The sequence below is a fragment of the Sapajus apella genome, unplaced genomic scaffold (assembly GCF_009761245.1).
Source record: "Sapajus apella isolate SASKATOON/1434 unplaced genomic scaffold, GSC_monkey_1.0 scaffold16, whole genome shotgun sequence".
NCBI lineage: Eukaryota > Metazoa > Chordata > Mammalia > Primates > Cebidae > Sapajus > Sapajus apella.
Genome location: NW_022436956.1, coordinates 29,833,195 through 29,849,597, shown reverse-complemented (window position 1 = coordinate 29,849,597; position 16,403 = coordinate 29,833,195). Strand labels below are relative to the sequence as shown.

At 37.0% G+C, this 16,403-nt stretch overlaps 1 protein-coding gene across 6 annotated transcripts in view; it reads right to left on the bottom strand.

Annotated features, from left to right (window-relative positions):
- CASP1 (caspase 1) overlaps positions 1–16,099 on the bottom strand; it is a 55,050-nt gene extending 38,951 nt beyond the window's left edge. The window contains exons 1-10 of one of the 6 annotated variants that reach the window (XM_032285724.1): positions 15,968–16,076; positions 15,088–15,354; positions 13,961–14,023; positions 12,065–12,180; positions 11,229–11,402; positions 10,585–10,819; positions 10,042–10,185; positions 7,764–7,873; positions 7,155–7,266; positions 5,299–5,572 (exon numbers count right to left, since the gene is read on the bottom strand). In XM_032285724.1, coding sequence (XP_032141615.1) covers positions 7,168–7,266; positions 7,764–7,873; positions 10,042–10,185; positions 10,585–10,819; positions 11,229–11,402; positions 12,065–12,180; positions 13,961–14,023; positions 15,088–15,354; positions 15,968–15,974 — 1,215 coding nt within the window. In that variant the 5' untranslated portion in view covers positions 15,975–16,076 and the 3' untranslated portion in view covers positions 5,299–5,572; positions 7,155–7,167. The other 5 variants (XM_032285725.1, XM_032285723.1, XM_032285726.1 and 2 more) reach the window with 5 other exon arrangements.
- Positions 16,100–16,403: the final 304 nt, after the last annotated feature.

Sequence of the window (16,403 nt, the reverse complement as noted above, 5' to 3'; positions counted from 1 at the left end):
CTCTTTCTTTCTTTCTTTCTTTCTTTCTTTCTTTCTTTCTTTCTTTCCTTTCTTTCTTTCTTTCTTTCTTTCTTTCTTTCTTTCTTTCTTTCTTTCTTTCTTTCTTTTTCTTTCTTTCTTTCTCTCTTCTCTGTCACCCAGGCTGGAGTGCACTGGCACTATCTCAGTTCACTGTAACCTCTGCCTCCTGGGTTCAAGCAATTCTCTGCCTCAGCCTCCCAAGTAGCTGGGATTACAGGTGCCCACTACCATGTCTGTCTAATTTTTTTTTTTTTTTGGAAATGGGGTTCACCATCTAGATCAGGCTGGTCTTGAACTCCTGATCACACACCTCAGCCTCCCACAGTGCTGGGATTACAGGTGTGAGCCTCTTTCTTTCTTTCTTTCTCTTTTTTTTTTTTTTTGATAGAGTCTCTCTCTGTTGCCCAAGATGGAGTGCAATGTCACGATTACAGCTCACTACAACCACTGCCTCCAGAATTCAAGCAGTTCTCCTGCCTCAGCCTCCTAAGTAGATGGGATTATGAGCATGTGCCACCACACCCAGCTAATGTTTTGTATTTTTAGTAGAGACAGGGTTTCACCATGTTGGCCAGCCTGGTCTTGAACTCCTGACTGTCAGATGATCCACCCGCCTTGGCCTCCCAAAGTGCTGAGATTACAGGACCCTTTCTTTCTTAATTACACAGAGTACCTTATAAGCCTTTTGGTAGTCCCTTCTATTCTATTCTTCACAATGAAGAATGTTCCAATAGCTAGATTTGACCATGAAACCTCTCAGCTTATTCTAACCTAGGCCCTCTCATTCAGCCCCATGTGATACTGTCCCCACCTTGCTCATTACATTCAAAACATTCTGCTCTTCACTTAGTTTTTAGTCCAGTCTTCCACCTTCTCATTGCTTCCTGTTCTCCTATGTTCTCTGTTTATTTTTCAAGTCTAAGATTAGATGCACTTATTTACTTTTGGGGGAGTCTCGGCCTGTCATCCAGGCTAGAGTGCAGTGGCGCACTCTCAGCTGACTGCAACCTCTGCCTCCCAGGTTCAAGTGGTTCTCCTGCCTCAGCCTCCGGAGCAGATGGGACCACAGGCACCCACCACCACGCGCAGGTAATTTTGTGTGCGTATATTTATAGTAGAGATGGGATTTCACTGTGTTAGTCAGGATGGTCTTGATCTCCTGACCTCTTGATCTACCTCCTTGGCCTCTCGAAGTGCTGGAATTATAGGCGTGACCTACCACACCTGGCCCATTTGGAACTTTTTTTTTCAGGCAATCCTCTCTGAGTATCTGAGGGGACAGAGTGTCAGTGGTGGGCACCTAGGGCACCTTGTTTATTCTTAGAGTAGCATACTTTTACCTTTAACTGTGATTTCCAGCCTACTTATCAGCATCCATCATTAGATTTTATGCTCTGTGAAGACATGTGGCCATAAACTAGGCCTGCACTACTGGCATTCAAGGGAAGTCTAATAATTATCTACTGAATCACTAGCTGAGTGAATGTAGAAACAAATGAATAAAATTTAGGCATGGCCCAACTCTTGAAGAATATTTAATAAAAAGTAAGTTTGATTTTATTTAATAGGCAATAAGCACACCCTGGAAGTTTCCAGCAGAGGGAAGTCATATTTACTCTCCTATTCATTCCAGAAAATTTAGTGAGTATTAGTTTGTAAAAGATACTCTGCTAGTGGTGAGGGTACCATTTAGGGGGAATATTCTTATACATTCAAGCTTATAGTCAAGTGGAAAGATAGATATGTAAATAAGTAAAATAAAAAAAACATAAGAATTTAAATAATGAGCAGATGCTCAAGATAAGCATGAGCAAAGTGTGTTTGAGAAGACAGCTGTCCAGATGAGGGAGGGTTTGGCACTGAGACCAGAAAGACTAGAAGAAATTTGCCATTTGGACAAGTAAGGGCTGGTCTCCTGGCAGAGAGCAGTGAGTGAAGAAACACAAAGGCTTTTGTGCATCTAAAGTAATGAGGAAGCTGGGAGGGCTGGGCCAGAACTGAAGTGGGCGTGATCAGAGACAGGGCCCCCATTTGAACATGTTTCTTTGCAGAAAATTGACATAACATTAGAGTGTTGAGTTTAAGAGTCAGGCCAACCTAGTTTCACTCTTCTCAACAGACATTAGGCCAAATAAAAATTTTTTAGTCCTTTTCTAGATATCTTCTTCAACTATAAAATGGCAATAATAGCACAAACTTAACTGACTGACTTTAAATATTCAGTCAGAGAAAGTGCATGAGATACCTATCATACAGTACTATTTTTAAAAAAGTTTTCATTGATTATTTTTTGTTATTTTACTAATCACAAAATTAAAGTTGCAGTGATAATAAAAATGAATGGAATAATTTAGAGGCCAAATTCATCAAGAACACAGTTTTGGTTCTAGGCAAAGTGATGTGAAATTCCTACACATTTTATATAGGATACTGTTTTTCACAAGTTTCAGTTAACAAACACAAACTATACATGGTCATTTGCTATGATTAATTCACTTAACTTATTTTTGATTTGTACCTTTCAATTTCTCTTATCTATTATCTAATGATTCCCCTGACTCCAGTGCATGACTGGTAAAGTCAGCCTGCCTGGCCAAAGAGGCAGCCATGGCTGTGAATTTGTCTTACTCCTTCCTGGCCAAAGGCTTTAGTAGGATCACAAAACAGACAAAAAATAAAAAAGCAATTCCTGCATTTTGGGAGTTTAAATTGAGTGTTGTCAGGTGAGACATAAACCCTGGAGATAAACATAAACTACAGGGAGAATCAAAGAAATAAAGAAACTCAATAGCAAGGAACTACGAGTGAAGTAAAATACAGGAAATACTTGCTTTATTTCTTATGAATCTAAAATCATGCCTTAGAGTAATTAATGGAAAAATGAATAAGAATATTTTGAAAGATAGAAGCACCTATCTGAAAGTTTAGATATTTCTCAAACAGCAATAAAGGAAGGCAATGTATATTGCTGAGTAAGAAAATTACATTAATAGATCCCTAGCATGTGAGAAGTGAAAGTTAACTAACTGACCAACTTTGCTAATAATGCTAACGTGTACAAGAACCTATGCCAGGCTAGCTTCCTAAGAATTGTCTGCAGATATTTAAGGATAGTAAATGTCTACAGTCTATTAAAGATTGAGCTATTCAGGTAGTATAATCTAATTTGTTTAATATGACTACAAATTGTTCATATATGTTACAAGATTTAGAAACCACTGATCTATTCCAGTTTCTTCCTTTTTTCAATAAGGAGAATGAAACCAAAGAAGCAGTATGACCTGCTGGAATACTGGCTGCCTAAGTAGCTCAGGACTCCAACTCTTAGACTTTTTCAGCTTCTGTGTATAAGACAGTCAGCCTGAAAGTAGTGTGCAGTATGGACTGAAGGGATAAGTTTTGGAGAGTGGGAAGCCAGTTAAAAATCTGTGAAGGCAACCCAAGAAATATTGCATTACAATAGTTAGTACCAGGACTACATAGAAAGGTGGAAAAAATGCAATCACTTTAAACATCCCAAGAATATAATTCAAGACAAGAGATGACAACGTGTTGAGAACACAGAGGCTCTCAAATTTGTTTCTGGGAAGAAGGTTCATAGTCTGGAGGATTAATCTGGGATCAAGAGGAAGCAGAGAAGATTTCAGAGTGCATTTAGAAATTTCTGGAGATTTCTCACACAAACACTTTACTTTTTTTTTACTCTCCCTTTGATTACTAGAAGCTGAAAGAAAGGAATTAACCTTTTGTTGGCTTGAAAACATGTAGAGAACATACTCTTCTTCAGTGTCTCCAACACTGGGTGTCATGATTCAAACTACATGCCACCAATAACAGAAAGATCCAGTGTGCACTATTGGCTTATTTCCCTTTCGGTATTTCTCCCTGTCACACAGCAAAAAATCAAGGGTTTTCTAAGACCTGAGTCCCCAGCTCCTAGTCAGAAAAGAACCCCAGACTCACCAGCCATAGCTAACAGCCCCTGTCTCTTTGTATAGCACTGTAAAGTGCTATACAAAGGATACTGTTTTTCACAAGTTTAGACTCAGAACTAAAAGTCTCAGGTATTTCCTTATTGCAAGGGGTAGGGACACATGATTTTTCAGACTCAAATAAAAGTCACAGGTGTTTCCTTATTGCAAGGGGTGGAGACACATAATTACAGATTATAAAGTTGCCACTTGGAACTTCTAGGTTCATCATGGGGAAGTGCCCTATAGCCAATTGGCTTTCTAGTCCTAATCTCTGGTTTCTTCCCTTGGAAAAAAAATGCAAATGACAAAACATTGTTCTTTGGTTTGACACCTCAGCCTGGTTTTCTTTTTCCTTTTCTCTCTCCGTAGCTCCATACCTTCTTCTATTCATCCCTCTCTTCTGATCTGTCAGTTATTCTACCGTTGCTCATCTAAAAAAACCTGTCCTGAATGAGTAAAATCTAACTAGTTTCCTTGCATCTTCCCGTAAGAATTAACCAAGTATTTGGTATATCTTGGGTTTATTTTTTATTTCAATTTTTACTTGAGATTCACGGGTACATATGCAGGTTTGTTACATGAGTATATTAGGTGATGCAGAAGTTTGTGGTACAATTTATTTCATCACCTAGGTAGTGAGAATAGCACCCAGTACATAGTTTTTCAGCTCTTGCCTTACTTCTTCACTTCTCCCTCTAGTAGTTCCCTGTGTCTGTTATTCCCATCTTTATGTCCATGTGTACACAATATTTAGCCTAAAACTTATAAGTGAGATTATGTGATATTTGGTTTTCTGTTTCTGCATTAATTTGCTTAGAATAATGGCATCCATGTTGCATCCATGTTGGTGCAAAGGGCAGGATTTCATTTTTATGGCTACGCAACATTCCGTAGTAGGTGTGTGGCACATTTTTTTTTTAATCCAATCCACCATTGATGGACACCTATGTTGATTCTATTTTTTTGGCTATGGTGAGTAGTGCTGTGACAAACATTTAAAGGTGCATGTCTTTTTGATAGAACAGTATATTTTCCTTTGGGGATACAGCCAGTAATGGGATACTTGGTCAAATAAATGATAGCTCTGCTTTTAGTTCTTTGGTAAATCTCCAAACTGCTTTCCACAAAGATGGATGCATCACATTACTGGACTTCAAGCTATGCTAGAAGTGTACAGTAACCACAACAGCAAGGTATTGGTACAAAAAACAGACACATAGCCCAATGGAACAGAATAGAGAACCCCAAAATAAAGCCACACACCTATACACCTACAACCAACTGATAACGAAGTCAACCAAAATAAGTAAGGAAAGTATTGTTTATTCAATAGATGTATTTCTTGTTAACTGTGCTGAGGAATCATGAAGGTGTCTTCTCTTCCCCATCTCCCTGTCATCTCACCCTTTGATTGGAGATCATTTTGAAGGAATCTTTTTATCTACTTCCTAGAATACTTTTCTTCAACTGCCTAAAACTGCTTTAACAGTTCATGTTTACTGAGGGTTGCAATTCACTTCTGCTTTTTGAGCAAAGACTGATCACAGAGGTAGTTTCAGGTTATAGTAGAATATGCATGATAGTGCAGAAGAGATATGCCCAGAAAAACAGTTAATCAAAGGCGAGAGAGAGAGAGATTATGTGTTCAATTATGAAGGTTTTTAAAAGTTCAGAAATTCACTCTCATTTAATGTGTTTAAGATTAGAAAAAAATCTCATATTTGCAAGTAAAAGGGTAGTTCTTCAAATCCTCCCTAAATCTTAACATCTCGGAGTGAATGATTTTGCCACAAACTCATTTTCTCTGCACCATGGAGGGACTTCATTGCACATACCGTGCATCCTAGTGTTTTTTCAGGGTGTCATGCATCATCTGCCAAGTGCTTCATTTTTGATGGCTGTCTTATCTTTTCAAGGATTCTGTGAACTACTGAGGGTCTAGAGTTGATTCAAAATTTACCTTTTTTTGTCTTAAATACTTTAGCAAAGGGTAGAAATATGCAAGTTCTGTTCATGTATTTGTGAGTAGTAAACCATGAGATTTGGGAAAAGTTCCTTATCATGCTGTACTGTCACTATCATAACTGTCTGCCTTCTCCCCATCTCTCCTGCTAAGCTCTAAATTCTTTGAAGTCAGATACCTGCTGTAATCTGTATCTGCATCTCTAAAGCAGAAAGTCCAGCATATGGTTTTTCTTTTCTTTTAAAAAATAGCACAACATAAATTTTTGTTTAGGAAAGTAATTAATAACTTTGCTATGTTCATAAGTCTGATTTTTTTTTTTTTTAACTCTGGGAAAGAAAGGTGCCAATAGCCAGTTTGGGTCTTACGGATTAAGTCAAACACTCTAAATTCATTAGTCTCTCTAAGTTCCAACCCCTGTTTCTTCAGTGTGGGAGAAAACTCAGGACAAGTTTTCATTTTTCTAACAGATTTATTAATTCAAAAGTTTTTTATTTATCAGACATAATTCTAAAAACCTTTAAAGAGTGAAGGATCTCTTCATGTCCTATGAGGAAAAAGAAATAAAAATAAACATAGGAAAGAATTTTGCTAAAAGACATGCAAGTTATAAAGTTATACCACCAATGGGAGCACTCACAATCTTAAAAGGAAAGACTGCATGCTATGTTTAAATATACTCTGCTGAGGTGAAGGGGAGAAACATCTAAAGGTGAGCATTCATAGTCTTACGGCCACTTCTAGGTAAATATCAGCTGACTCTCAGAAGGGGTCTAAATGAAAACCTTTTGGAGAAGATAAATGTGCAGTGCACTGACCAGAAGAAAGGCATTATTTCAGTATTTTCTGTATATTATAATATGGCTTGATTATTTCTTATCCAAAATGCATGCTACCAGAAGTATTTTGAATTTCAGAAATTTTTTTATATTGGAATATCTGCAGTATACTTACTGGTTTATCATCTCTAGTCCAAAAACCTGGAATTTGAAATGCTTCAATAAACATTTCCTTTAAATATCATATGGGCACTCAAACAGTTTTGGATTTTAGAGCATTTCAAAATTCTAATGTTTGGATTAAGGATTTTCAACCTGTAGACCTAGAGTCCTTGACTAAAATGCACTTTCAGTATGCTTTCCTGAACCTTCCCACACTCCCGACCATACACACATACCTGTCCACAGATATTCACCCACCTTCCTTATTTTAACATCCTGGGAAGAGGTAGAAACGTCTTGTCAAAGTCACCCTTTCAGTGGTGGGCATCTGCACTCTACCAGCTGTTTGCTCAAATGAAAGTCGAACCTAAAAGGGAAAGGAAAGTCTGTAGACCTTTTTTTTCTGAGATTTTTTTTCAAGAGATTCTTGAGTTATGCCAAAAAGACTACAACAAATCTAGCAAAATAAGTAACAAAAACAAAAATTACTTCCATCTGCAGTAAGTATAGCCATACACATATCAAAGCAATGAATGACCCTCCTTAGGGCTTTTAAAATCTGCTGCTGGATCTAATAGCCATGAGGAACACAGGCAAATTAGAGTCCGCAAATAAGGCAAATTATTTGTCTCTGCAGGGCAGGAGCAGGGTGAAACTGAATTATTGTTTTCTCAAGGCTGTGGGTCATAACAGGTTGGACCTGGCTCCCAGATATCTCCACTCTCCAAAGAACTTCGAAAACTCTTTTGGAAAGAAGGGCATTATTAGAAGATAAACATGTCCAGATCTGCTTTCTATGCTTCCAATTGCAATAGCCAAGCATTCAGGGAGATAGAATGAAAATAGCATCCACTAGAGCCTTACCTTGCGGAAAATTTCCTCCACATCACAGGAACAGGCATATTCTTGCAAATGTTCAATGAGTCTCATAATAAACACAGAGCCCTTTGTGGGATGTCTCCAAGAAACATTATCTGTTGATAAAGCACATTTCAACTCTCAAGACAGGCTCTTGCCTGAAGAAAGAGAAGAAAACCTAATATTTCTACTCCAGCAAAGGTATGTTTGAAATCATAAATTTAGTATCGAGTAAGGAAAAGGCAGAATGGAGTACAGGGGAGTGATTGGGATTTGGAAAATAAATATCTAAATGTACATTCACAAAGTGGTACTACTGACTCTGATTTAAGTTAATTATGCATTCTGATATGTAATAGACTCATTTATACAGGGAATGGTAATAATTTCGTACATAAGAGATATCTGAGGTCACACAAGTGTCTGAGATAACACAGGATATGTAATATTCAGTCTATACAGGATAACTATGTTAATAAATTTTCAATACATCATTAAAAAATAATTAAAATTAAATACCATTGACAATAAGATTTTATATACAAAAAATTAACTATGAAAATCATAAACAGAACAAAGGTAGAAATCTAGGAGGAGTTGATAAGAAAATGAGCACATCATATGGCAGGATAAACAGTTCTTATGAAGAACAGAAATATTAAGAAAAACAATATTAATTTATTACCTGGTAGACACAGAAATAATGAAGACATAAAATTATACAAAGCAAGGCTTAAGAGAAAGACAGTAGAATAGCTCCATGTATAATGACAGACACATTCCTTAATGACACATTTTAGCCAGTTATAATGGTCATAAAGTATATATTGATAATAAAATTCTATTTAGAAACACAGCTATCTCAGCTAAAGGAAGTCTTTAACTGAGACTTGTTCTAGTAACAGGAAGTAGGTAAGAGATATGGTGGAGACAGATGTTTCTGCAAACGTTTTGTGAAATTAAGGAAGTAGATGGTTACTTTTCTTCAGGAAATTACTGGGATGTGGTTGGGATTGGCACAGCAGAATGTGGAGATTGGTCTAACATGGAAGTTATATATAACTAAATTGGTGTTCCTGACAGTCATCTGGAAAGGAGGAGTAAGGAAAGTGAAAGAAAAGAAAGACACATAAATCAGCCAGGTTCATGATGAGAAGCCAGGGGCCTAAAAAGAGCCACACAGAGAGGGGTGAGTGTGAATGTCTGGGATCAAAGGATATTAAAGACAGTTCCGTCTGATATTAAAGTCTACTATACGTTATATGTACTCAGGATGAAAATGCATGGTTTTTTGTATGATGCCATTGTTTCTGAATATTGGAAAAAAATATTTAGTTCTACATCAGGGCATGTTCAACACAATGTAGAACCAAGCTTCTTCTGAAAGAAGATATCTCATTTTAGAAAATACTTTAGAAAACTTAACTATTTGAGCAGAGGCAGGGCCTTTGGGCAACGGGTGACTGAGAGAATGTGAGTCCTCTCAGCAAACTGCCAAATGTGGTGAATGAAAGAATTTAAAGAATTTTTATTTAAACCTTGCTTAGAAAGTAATTGTTATAAAATAAAAATATTTTAAATAGCAGTTCTTTAATGTGTGCTTTATTTTGTGTCATGCCCAATATTTCAAATATATTAATTTATTCAATCCTTAGAAAAATAATATTTACATCCACATGTTAATGAGCAATTCGAAGAAAACCCAGAGAGGAACTAATGGAGCTGGTTTACAAAGTACTAAATGGTTGTATCAGTCAATAATGGCAAAATCTTACTCCAAAGTATACATTTAGAATAATTCAAATATATTCTGACTTACACACTTCATGCTTATAGATAAAACCCTCTTTAATTTAGGGCCCCAAAGTGCCTCACTTGCTGTTCTACTTTTCTGAACGCAGCTCCTACTCTTCTTTTATAAATACTTGATGTCTGGGCAAATTGGACCGATGAATGATCTCAACATGGCAGAACTTTTTCTATGCAGAATCAGATTCTAATGTACTATAGCACAGAACGTCTTCCATTTAATTCTCTGTTATGGCTCAGCATTCCAATAAAAAATTTTGAAAAATAGACAAATTATCTTATTACTAATTCATTGAACAGATATGTAAAATTGATCTCTTGGATAAAGGGAATTGTATGTATAACTTGGAACAAAGCTTGAGTTGGTCTTTAAAAATCTTATCTAAATTCCATGCAGGTATAGACCCTCTAGTGGGTGATTGTCACTTTTTGTATTGATAACCCCAACAAAGATGTCCTGTGTAGAACCTGTTACCTGGTGTGGAAGAGCAGAAAGCAATAAAATCCTTCTCTATGTGGGCTTTCCTAATGGCATCATCTTCAAACCCTTCTGTAGTTGGTAAAGATGTGTTTCCAGAAACTCCTCCTGAGTCTTTTAACCACACTACACCTTCGTTCTCTGGAAAGACACAATTTGATTTGTTACTAGTACTAATGGCTGAGAAGATGATGTTTTCCTCCTAGCCTCTGTTCCATGATATTTATTAATGTGTTTGCTCTATAATTAATTAACATGCAAATACACACATACGTTTCTGTTACAATCTTTTCAACAATTCTTAACTTTTCTGACCATCAAACAAATTCGAAAAATGTCCAAACATCAAATTCTCAAGCTTTAATATGGAACAAATATCTACCAACCAGCCATTCAATTCACAGAAACCACAATCTTGAGTACTGACATTACATATTCTTTGACATTAAAAGACAGACAAAAAGAAACTGAAAAATCCTAGATGCATACAGATGAGGATAGCATTTAATGTCTGGTGTTTTCAAAGACATCAGCACTCACCACCACGGCAGGCCTGGATGATGATCACCTTGGGTTTGTCCTTCAAACTTGGGCAGTTCCTGGTATTCAAATTTCTAAAGATTTCATTGACTTGTAATATATCTGGGACTTGCTCAGAGTATTTCTTCCCACAAATGCCTTCCCGAGTACCATGAGACATGAACACCAGGAAGGTGCTGTCAGAGGTCTTGTGCTCTGGGCGGTGTGCAAATGCCTCCAGCTCTGTAGTCATTTCCTGAAAGAGACCATACCGCTGATTTTGCACTATGTAATTAACTATCATGGCACCTTGGAAAGCCGATAAATAAATACTTAAGGAATTCCATGACAAACAATGGAGTGCCAAAAAAGTTTTAGTCTTAATTTTGAGGAAGAAAAGTGTTATAGGAAGTCATCCAGAGTTATTTTCTAGCGAGACAGTGGTATTACTGAGCTAATAAACATTTCCCAATTAAGTTACACCAAGCTTGTGCTGAAAGACTCTTATGTTACAAGGGAACATGTAGTATCCAGCACTCTCTCATGGCAACTTTATTAGATTACCAAGAGATTACATTTCTTGGTCTTAAAACCAAGCTTTCTAATATTATTTAGTTATATGAAGGGCATGACCATTGTCTCTTAGTTCTGATAATAGAACTTACTGAAGCAGTGAGATTTTTTTTCACATCCACACTGTACCCCAGATTTTTCAGCAGCATTGACATGCCTATGATGTCAACCTCAGCTCCAGTTCTTATAGGAAGGCTGTCAAATTCTTCATTGCAGATAATGAGAGCAACACGTGTGCGGCTTGACTCGTTCATTGTTGGATAAATCTATAGAAAATGGAGTTTGAATTAATAGCCTTGTCCTCTCCAATTAAATATTCACCTTGCTGGTTTATGACAGCTTTCCCTTCCTTAGTCCTATGAAAATACCAAATCCCATGAACTGTGCATTGAAAAGGGGTAACAGAATTGAGTGCTGCTTCAAGAGCAGGCCTGGAAATTGCAAATGCCCTGATGGCAGCCGAGCTACTGACTTCATTGTTCTTGATATGTAGGATTTTGAAAGACGCACAAGCTTTGAAGCAAAAAACGGCTGAATTCTAAAACTGACTTCTTCAATTTCTGATTATTTATCTTTGGGCAAAATATATAACAATCCTATATCTCAGCTTCTTGATCTCTAGAATGGGTTATGTTTAGGTTTAAAATTGTATATTATCATGTGCAAATTGCTTAGAAAATGCCCACTCATAGTAAGCATTCAATAGCTGCCATCACTGATGTTATTTACCCAGGAATTGGATCCAATTTGGAACTCTTTCTCCAAACCTGGGATTTTAGGATATAGAAATCCTTTATGTGAGAGGAGCAAAAGTATAATTCTCTAGAACTGCTCAATGAAATTGGCTCTAAGAAACGGTCACTGCATTTCAGAACTGCCTCAAGTATATCTTTCACCCCACTCTATCCGTGTGTTCTGAGCATGGCACCTCTCCCAACTGTTCTTTCTGTATCCTTTCAGCTTCTTTTGGGGAGCAAAGCTTGATATTCCCTTCTGAGCCCGAGGATGTGAGCGTAATTTGCTTGTTCAGCACTGCCTGAGGAGCTGCAAGAGACAAAGAACCTCATGAATGGTGGCATTCCTCTTTGTTCCGCTTTGTGTTTCTTATAGCCTCACCTATGGATGAGACACAGAAGAGGAAATGCACTCTAAGGAGGACAATCCTGATCTACATCATAAACACAGCTGAAAGAGTTTGCTGCTAATTTAAAACATTTCAATCCAGAGATCTCTGCGTATGTATTACAGGGATCTACTTTCATATTTCAAGATCAGTATTCTACAAGCATTTTAGATACTAACATAGAAAAGGAAAATTTCAAGTCTATGCCTGGTAAAACACTCAGAAAACAATGTGTGAGATAAAATAGTTAGAAGATAAACTTTTTCAAAAGATTCAAATCCTAGGATGAAATTTAATGGGAGCAAGTCTTAACTAAATCTACTGAAATATTTTAAAAATATGTTTATCTTTTTATTTATTTACTTAATAGACATGGTAGTAAGCACTAGGAATATTTTTTTAAATGAATCTTTTTCTTGTCCTTCAGGATCTCGTCTTTCTATGTATACATATGTAATGATAAGAATATTGAATATATAAAATAGAATGAATATAAAATAGATGAATACTAAAATCAAGGTGCACACTAGATGGATTCATAGCACTAAACATTGATTGCACACACACATATGAGGAAATGTTTTAACAGAGTTTATGAGAGAAAATCCTTGAGGCTTTTATTTTATCACAGGTTCAACACAATCTGACAATGTGATGTATTTGTTAAAGAAATTAATGTAATCTTTGTTTCAAAATAGAAATAAGTTTTCTAGATATGTGGAGGATCTTTTAGAAACTATTAAGGAAAAAAAATTTAACTTTAAGAACAAATTTGAAAAACTGTTACACAGTCAGTTAGATAAACAAAGGCAGCATGAAATACGCTGATGTGGAAAAGAACTAATTAGAATAGCTATATTGGAGAAAATTATACAATAATCATTTGGTGGATGAAATGTTTGGTTCCTTCATAAAGAAGTGTGAAAACAATAGAAAAAATATGTAGAAGTATTTAGGTGATTTTTAAGCTATTTTTCCATAGTAAAGAATACAGTATTTGTTTATATGTTGAATATCCCATGCTGTGAAACATTTAAGAAAATATTCATGAGATAACCAACCTTTATAAATTCAGTAAATATCTGAAACTGATAAATAATTTGCATTCCTACCCTCTAAATTGCTTTCAGATAGAAGTTGATTTTATTTTAATAGGGCACTATAGGAATAAATGTTCTTTAATAAAATAATAGAAGTAAAAATGGAGACATGGTTCCAAATTTGAGAAAAGCCTGCATAAAACTTGGCCATGGCTTGAATATTGAAGGTACATGAGAAGAAAGTGTTCCATATGAGTTTCAAGTTCCTGGTTTGAACAACTGGTGGTGGTAGCACCAATACCCAAGTTACACAAAAACGGAAGAGAATCAGGGTGGGGAAGAATGGCATACTCAGCTCTGAAATTGTTTAGATAAGGGTGTCTCTGGGAGCTGTGAAGGAATATTTCAGTAGGCTTAAATAATAAATTTGGTACTTATTTGGGTAATTAGGATTTGAGACACAAATTCAGAATTTTTAATATAAACATGGATAGTGAAGCTGTGGGACAGTTTCTGCAAAAGCAGAATAGATGATGAAAAGAAAATTATACAATCAATCCATGAAAATTCTCCATAGCCCATTTACCCATGGTTCATCCTACAAAATTAGTGTCAAGGAAGATGGAGGGTCAAAGAATGCTCTTGCTTTAAACAGCATTACCTGGGAAAGAAGGAAGTACTTCTGAAGAATCTTGCATACTAAGGTGATGTCCAGATGTTTGACCTATGAAAAGATAAAGGATATTGAAACAGTCACTTATCATCTCTGGAAAACTTTACCCCAATGTGCAAAACGCTCTCCTATAACACTGACTGATTGACATTAAATAATGTTCAAGATGTTCTTTAATTTAGAGAGTGGTGAGAGGTATAAAATGAAAGAGACAGCAATAAAAAAAGGTGTTTATCACTTGTAGATGAAACAGAAACATCTGCAATGTCTGCTTAGACAGGCATAAACTTTCCCTAACCCTTAGAAAAAAAAGGTTTTTACTTTCAAAGAACGTCTCCCTCCGAGTGGCTTTAGGAAGTTCCACTGAGATCAGTGACTGTGAATCCACAAGAACTCTCATCCTCACCATGTGGTAGGTCTAATGGTCATGAAATTTGGTCAGCTCAGTTCCTGAGCACTGTTTCGGGTCTGAAGAGGGCTGCAAGTGGAGGCAGTCCAGGCCTCACAGCATGAACTGCAACCTGGTAACAGGCAAGCGGGTGATCTTACGAAAAAAAAATATAAGGAGGCAACTGGAGGAACGAACCCACTAGAAAACTTTATTTTTCTATACATTCAATATGTTCTCTGAGTGTATCACCATCACTGAAATATATTGTATTCCTTTTGGAGGGGAAAATTTTGGAGAAAAGTTATAAAAGTATTTGATTACAAACCTTAAAGCTTCATGTGGCTTTACAACTACTTAAGTGCTTAGGGACCGCTTTCACTAAAAAAAATAAATATATAAATCCACAAACAAATATTATGCCTTGACAGGAACACTGGAACATACAGTGTGAAGCTTTTCAGATAGTTCTCATGAGCGTCAGCAAATTAACTACAACATACTCAGAACAGGAAATGAGCTTTAATCAGAAGGGGGCCACTGAGGATGAAGAAACAGAATCAAAGGAGCGTCAAGGGACATTCAGTAGGGGCCCTGTTACAGAAATATGGCCCTGAAGCCAGAGTTAAGAAAGTTTTCTGCAACTTAACATGACTAGTAAAGACATAACATGGTAGGCACATTGATAAGCCCTATGTGCAGGTGAGTGTGAGTCACTGATCCTTACCTGCTGAGAGTCCCAGCTTCTCTGCCAGGTGACAATCTTCTTCGCAAATGTATGTGATGCAAACTTGGCATGCCCGAGCCCCTTTCCGAATAACAGAGTCAAACAAAGCTCGGGCCTTATCCATAACTGTAGCATTTTCACGTTTTACTTTCTCCATCTCTTCCTCGTTCAGCACCATTTTCTCTAATAATTCATCCAGTAAGCCATTTATTGTACCTTCACCCACTGAATGGATAAACAGCTTTCTCTTCTCCTTCAGGATCTTGTCTGTTCAGAGCACAAGGATTTCTCACATCATGAAAACAGCCTCATATTCCTCTCATGTTATCAACAGAAAGAGACCTTATTTAAGTTTCTTTAGTAAAATGTCCCCCTCCTCCCACTTGGGTAATCCCTCTTCTTACTGTATCACTATCCTATTTGTTTCCCTCAGTAGTCTCTGTACATGTGCATGGAGTGGCCTGAAGACTGAGTTTACCATTTCCAGGTTCGTCCCTGGAAAGCAGAAACCATCCTTTTGTGTCCCATGTTTATTTAACTATGAATAATAAAGTAGCCCATTTGCTTTAGGAACAATAGCTGCTAGTATTGTGCCAATTCTTTACCCTCTGTTAGACTTACAACATGTAAGTTAGAGTTAATTAAGATTGAAAAATGACAGCCGGCTACCTCTAAAAGCCCTCAGTTCCTTTCTGTGTTTGCCTTTCCTTTCTAAAGGCTGCGAAAGTCTTCTGGTTTCTTCTCTCCCCTCTCTTCTCCCTCTCCCTCACTTCTGCTCACCTAAACTTCCACAGATACTAATTATGGCTTCCAGAAGAGTCAGCCCCTTCCAAAACTCTTTCTTCCCAGGGACCTGTTCTTGGAACAGTGAAAGACTCACCAGCCATGGCTTTTCTCTTCTAACCTCCTTGTGTGAGCTGAAACAGAAAGTATGCTTAACCTTCCTTTTTGACATGGGTGTGTACACATATTGGGAAACAGCCACTGCACATGCATATGCATGTCTTTATTTCTTTTTTTTTTTTTTTCCAGAGAAAGAATCAAGACTGTAGCCTGCATCCTGGAGGGTATCCATGGGATTTTTTTTTTCACCAGCCCTTGGAATAGATTACGGTAGGAGGGGAATGGGGCTTAGAGAGTAAAACACACTTGAGAAAGTGTGTGTACAAATAAACTCACACAGTGGACTTTTTCAATCATTAGAAAACTTGATGGAGAACAGTAACACAACCTGTTGAGAATGTGAAACACTGTTATCCTTGCCCCACCTCCTGGGCATAGTTGTGGGAAATGGATGTTCCAGTGAAGTTATTTTG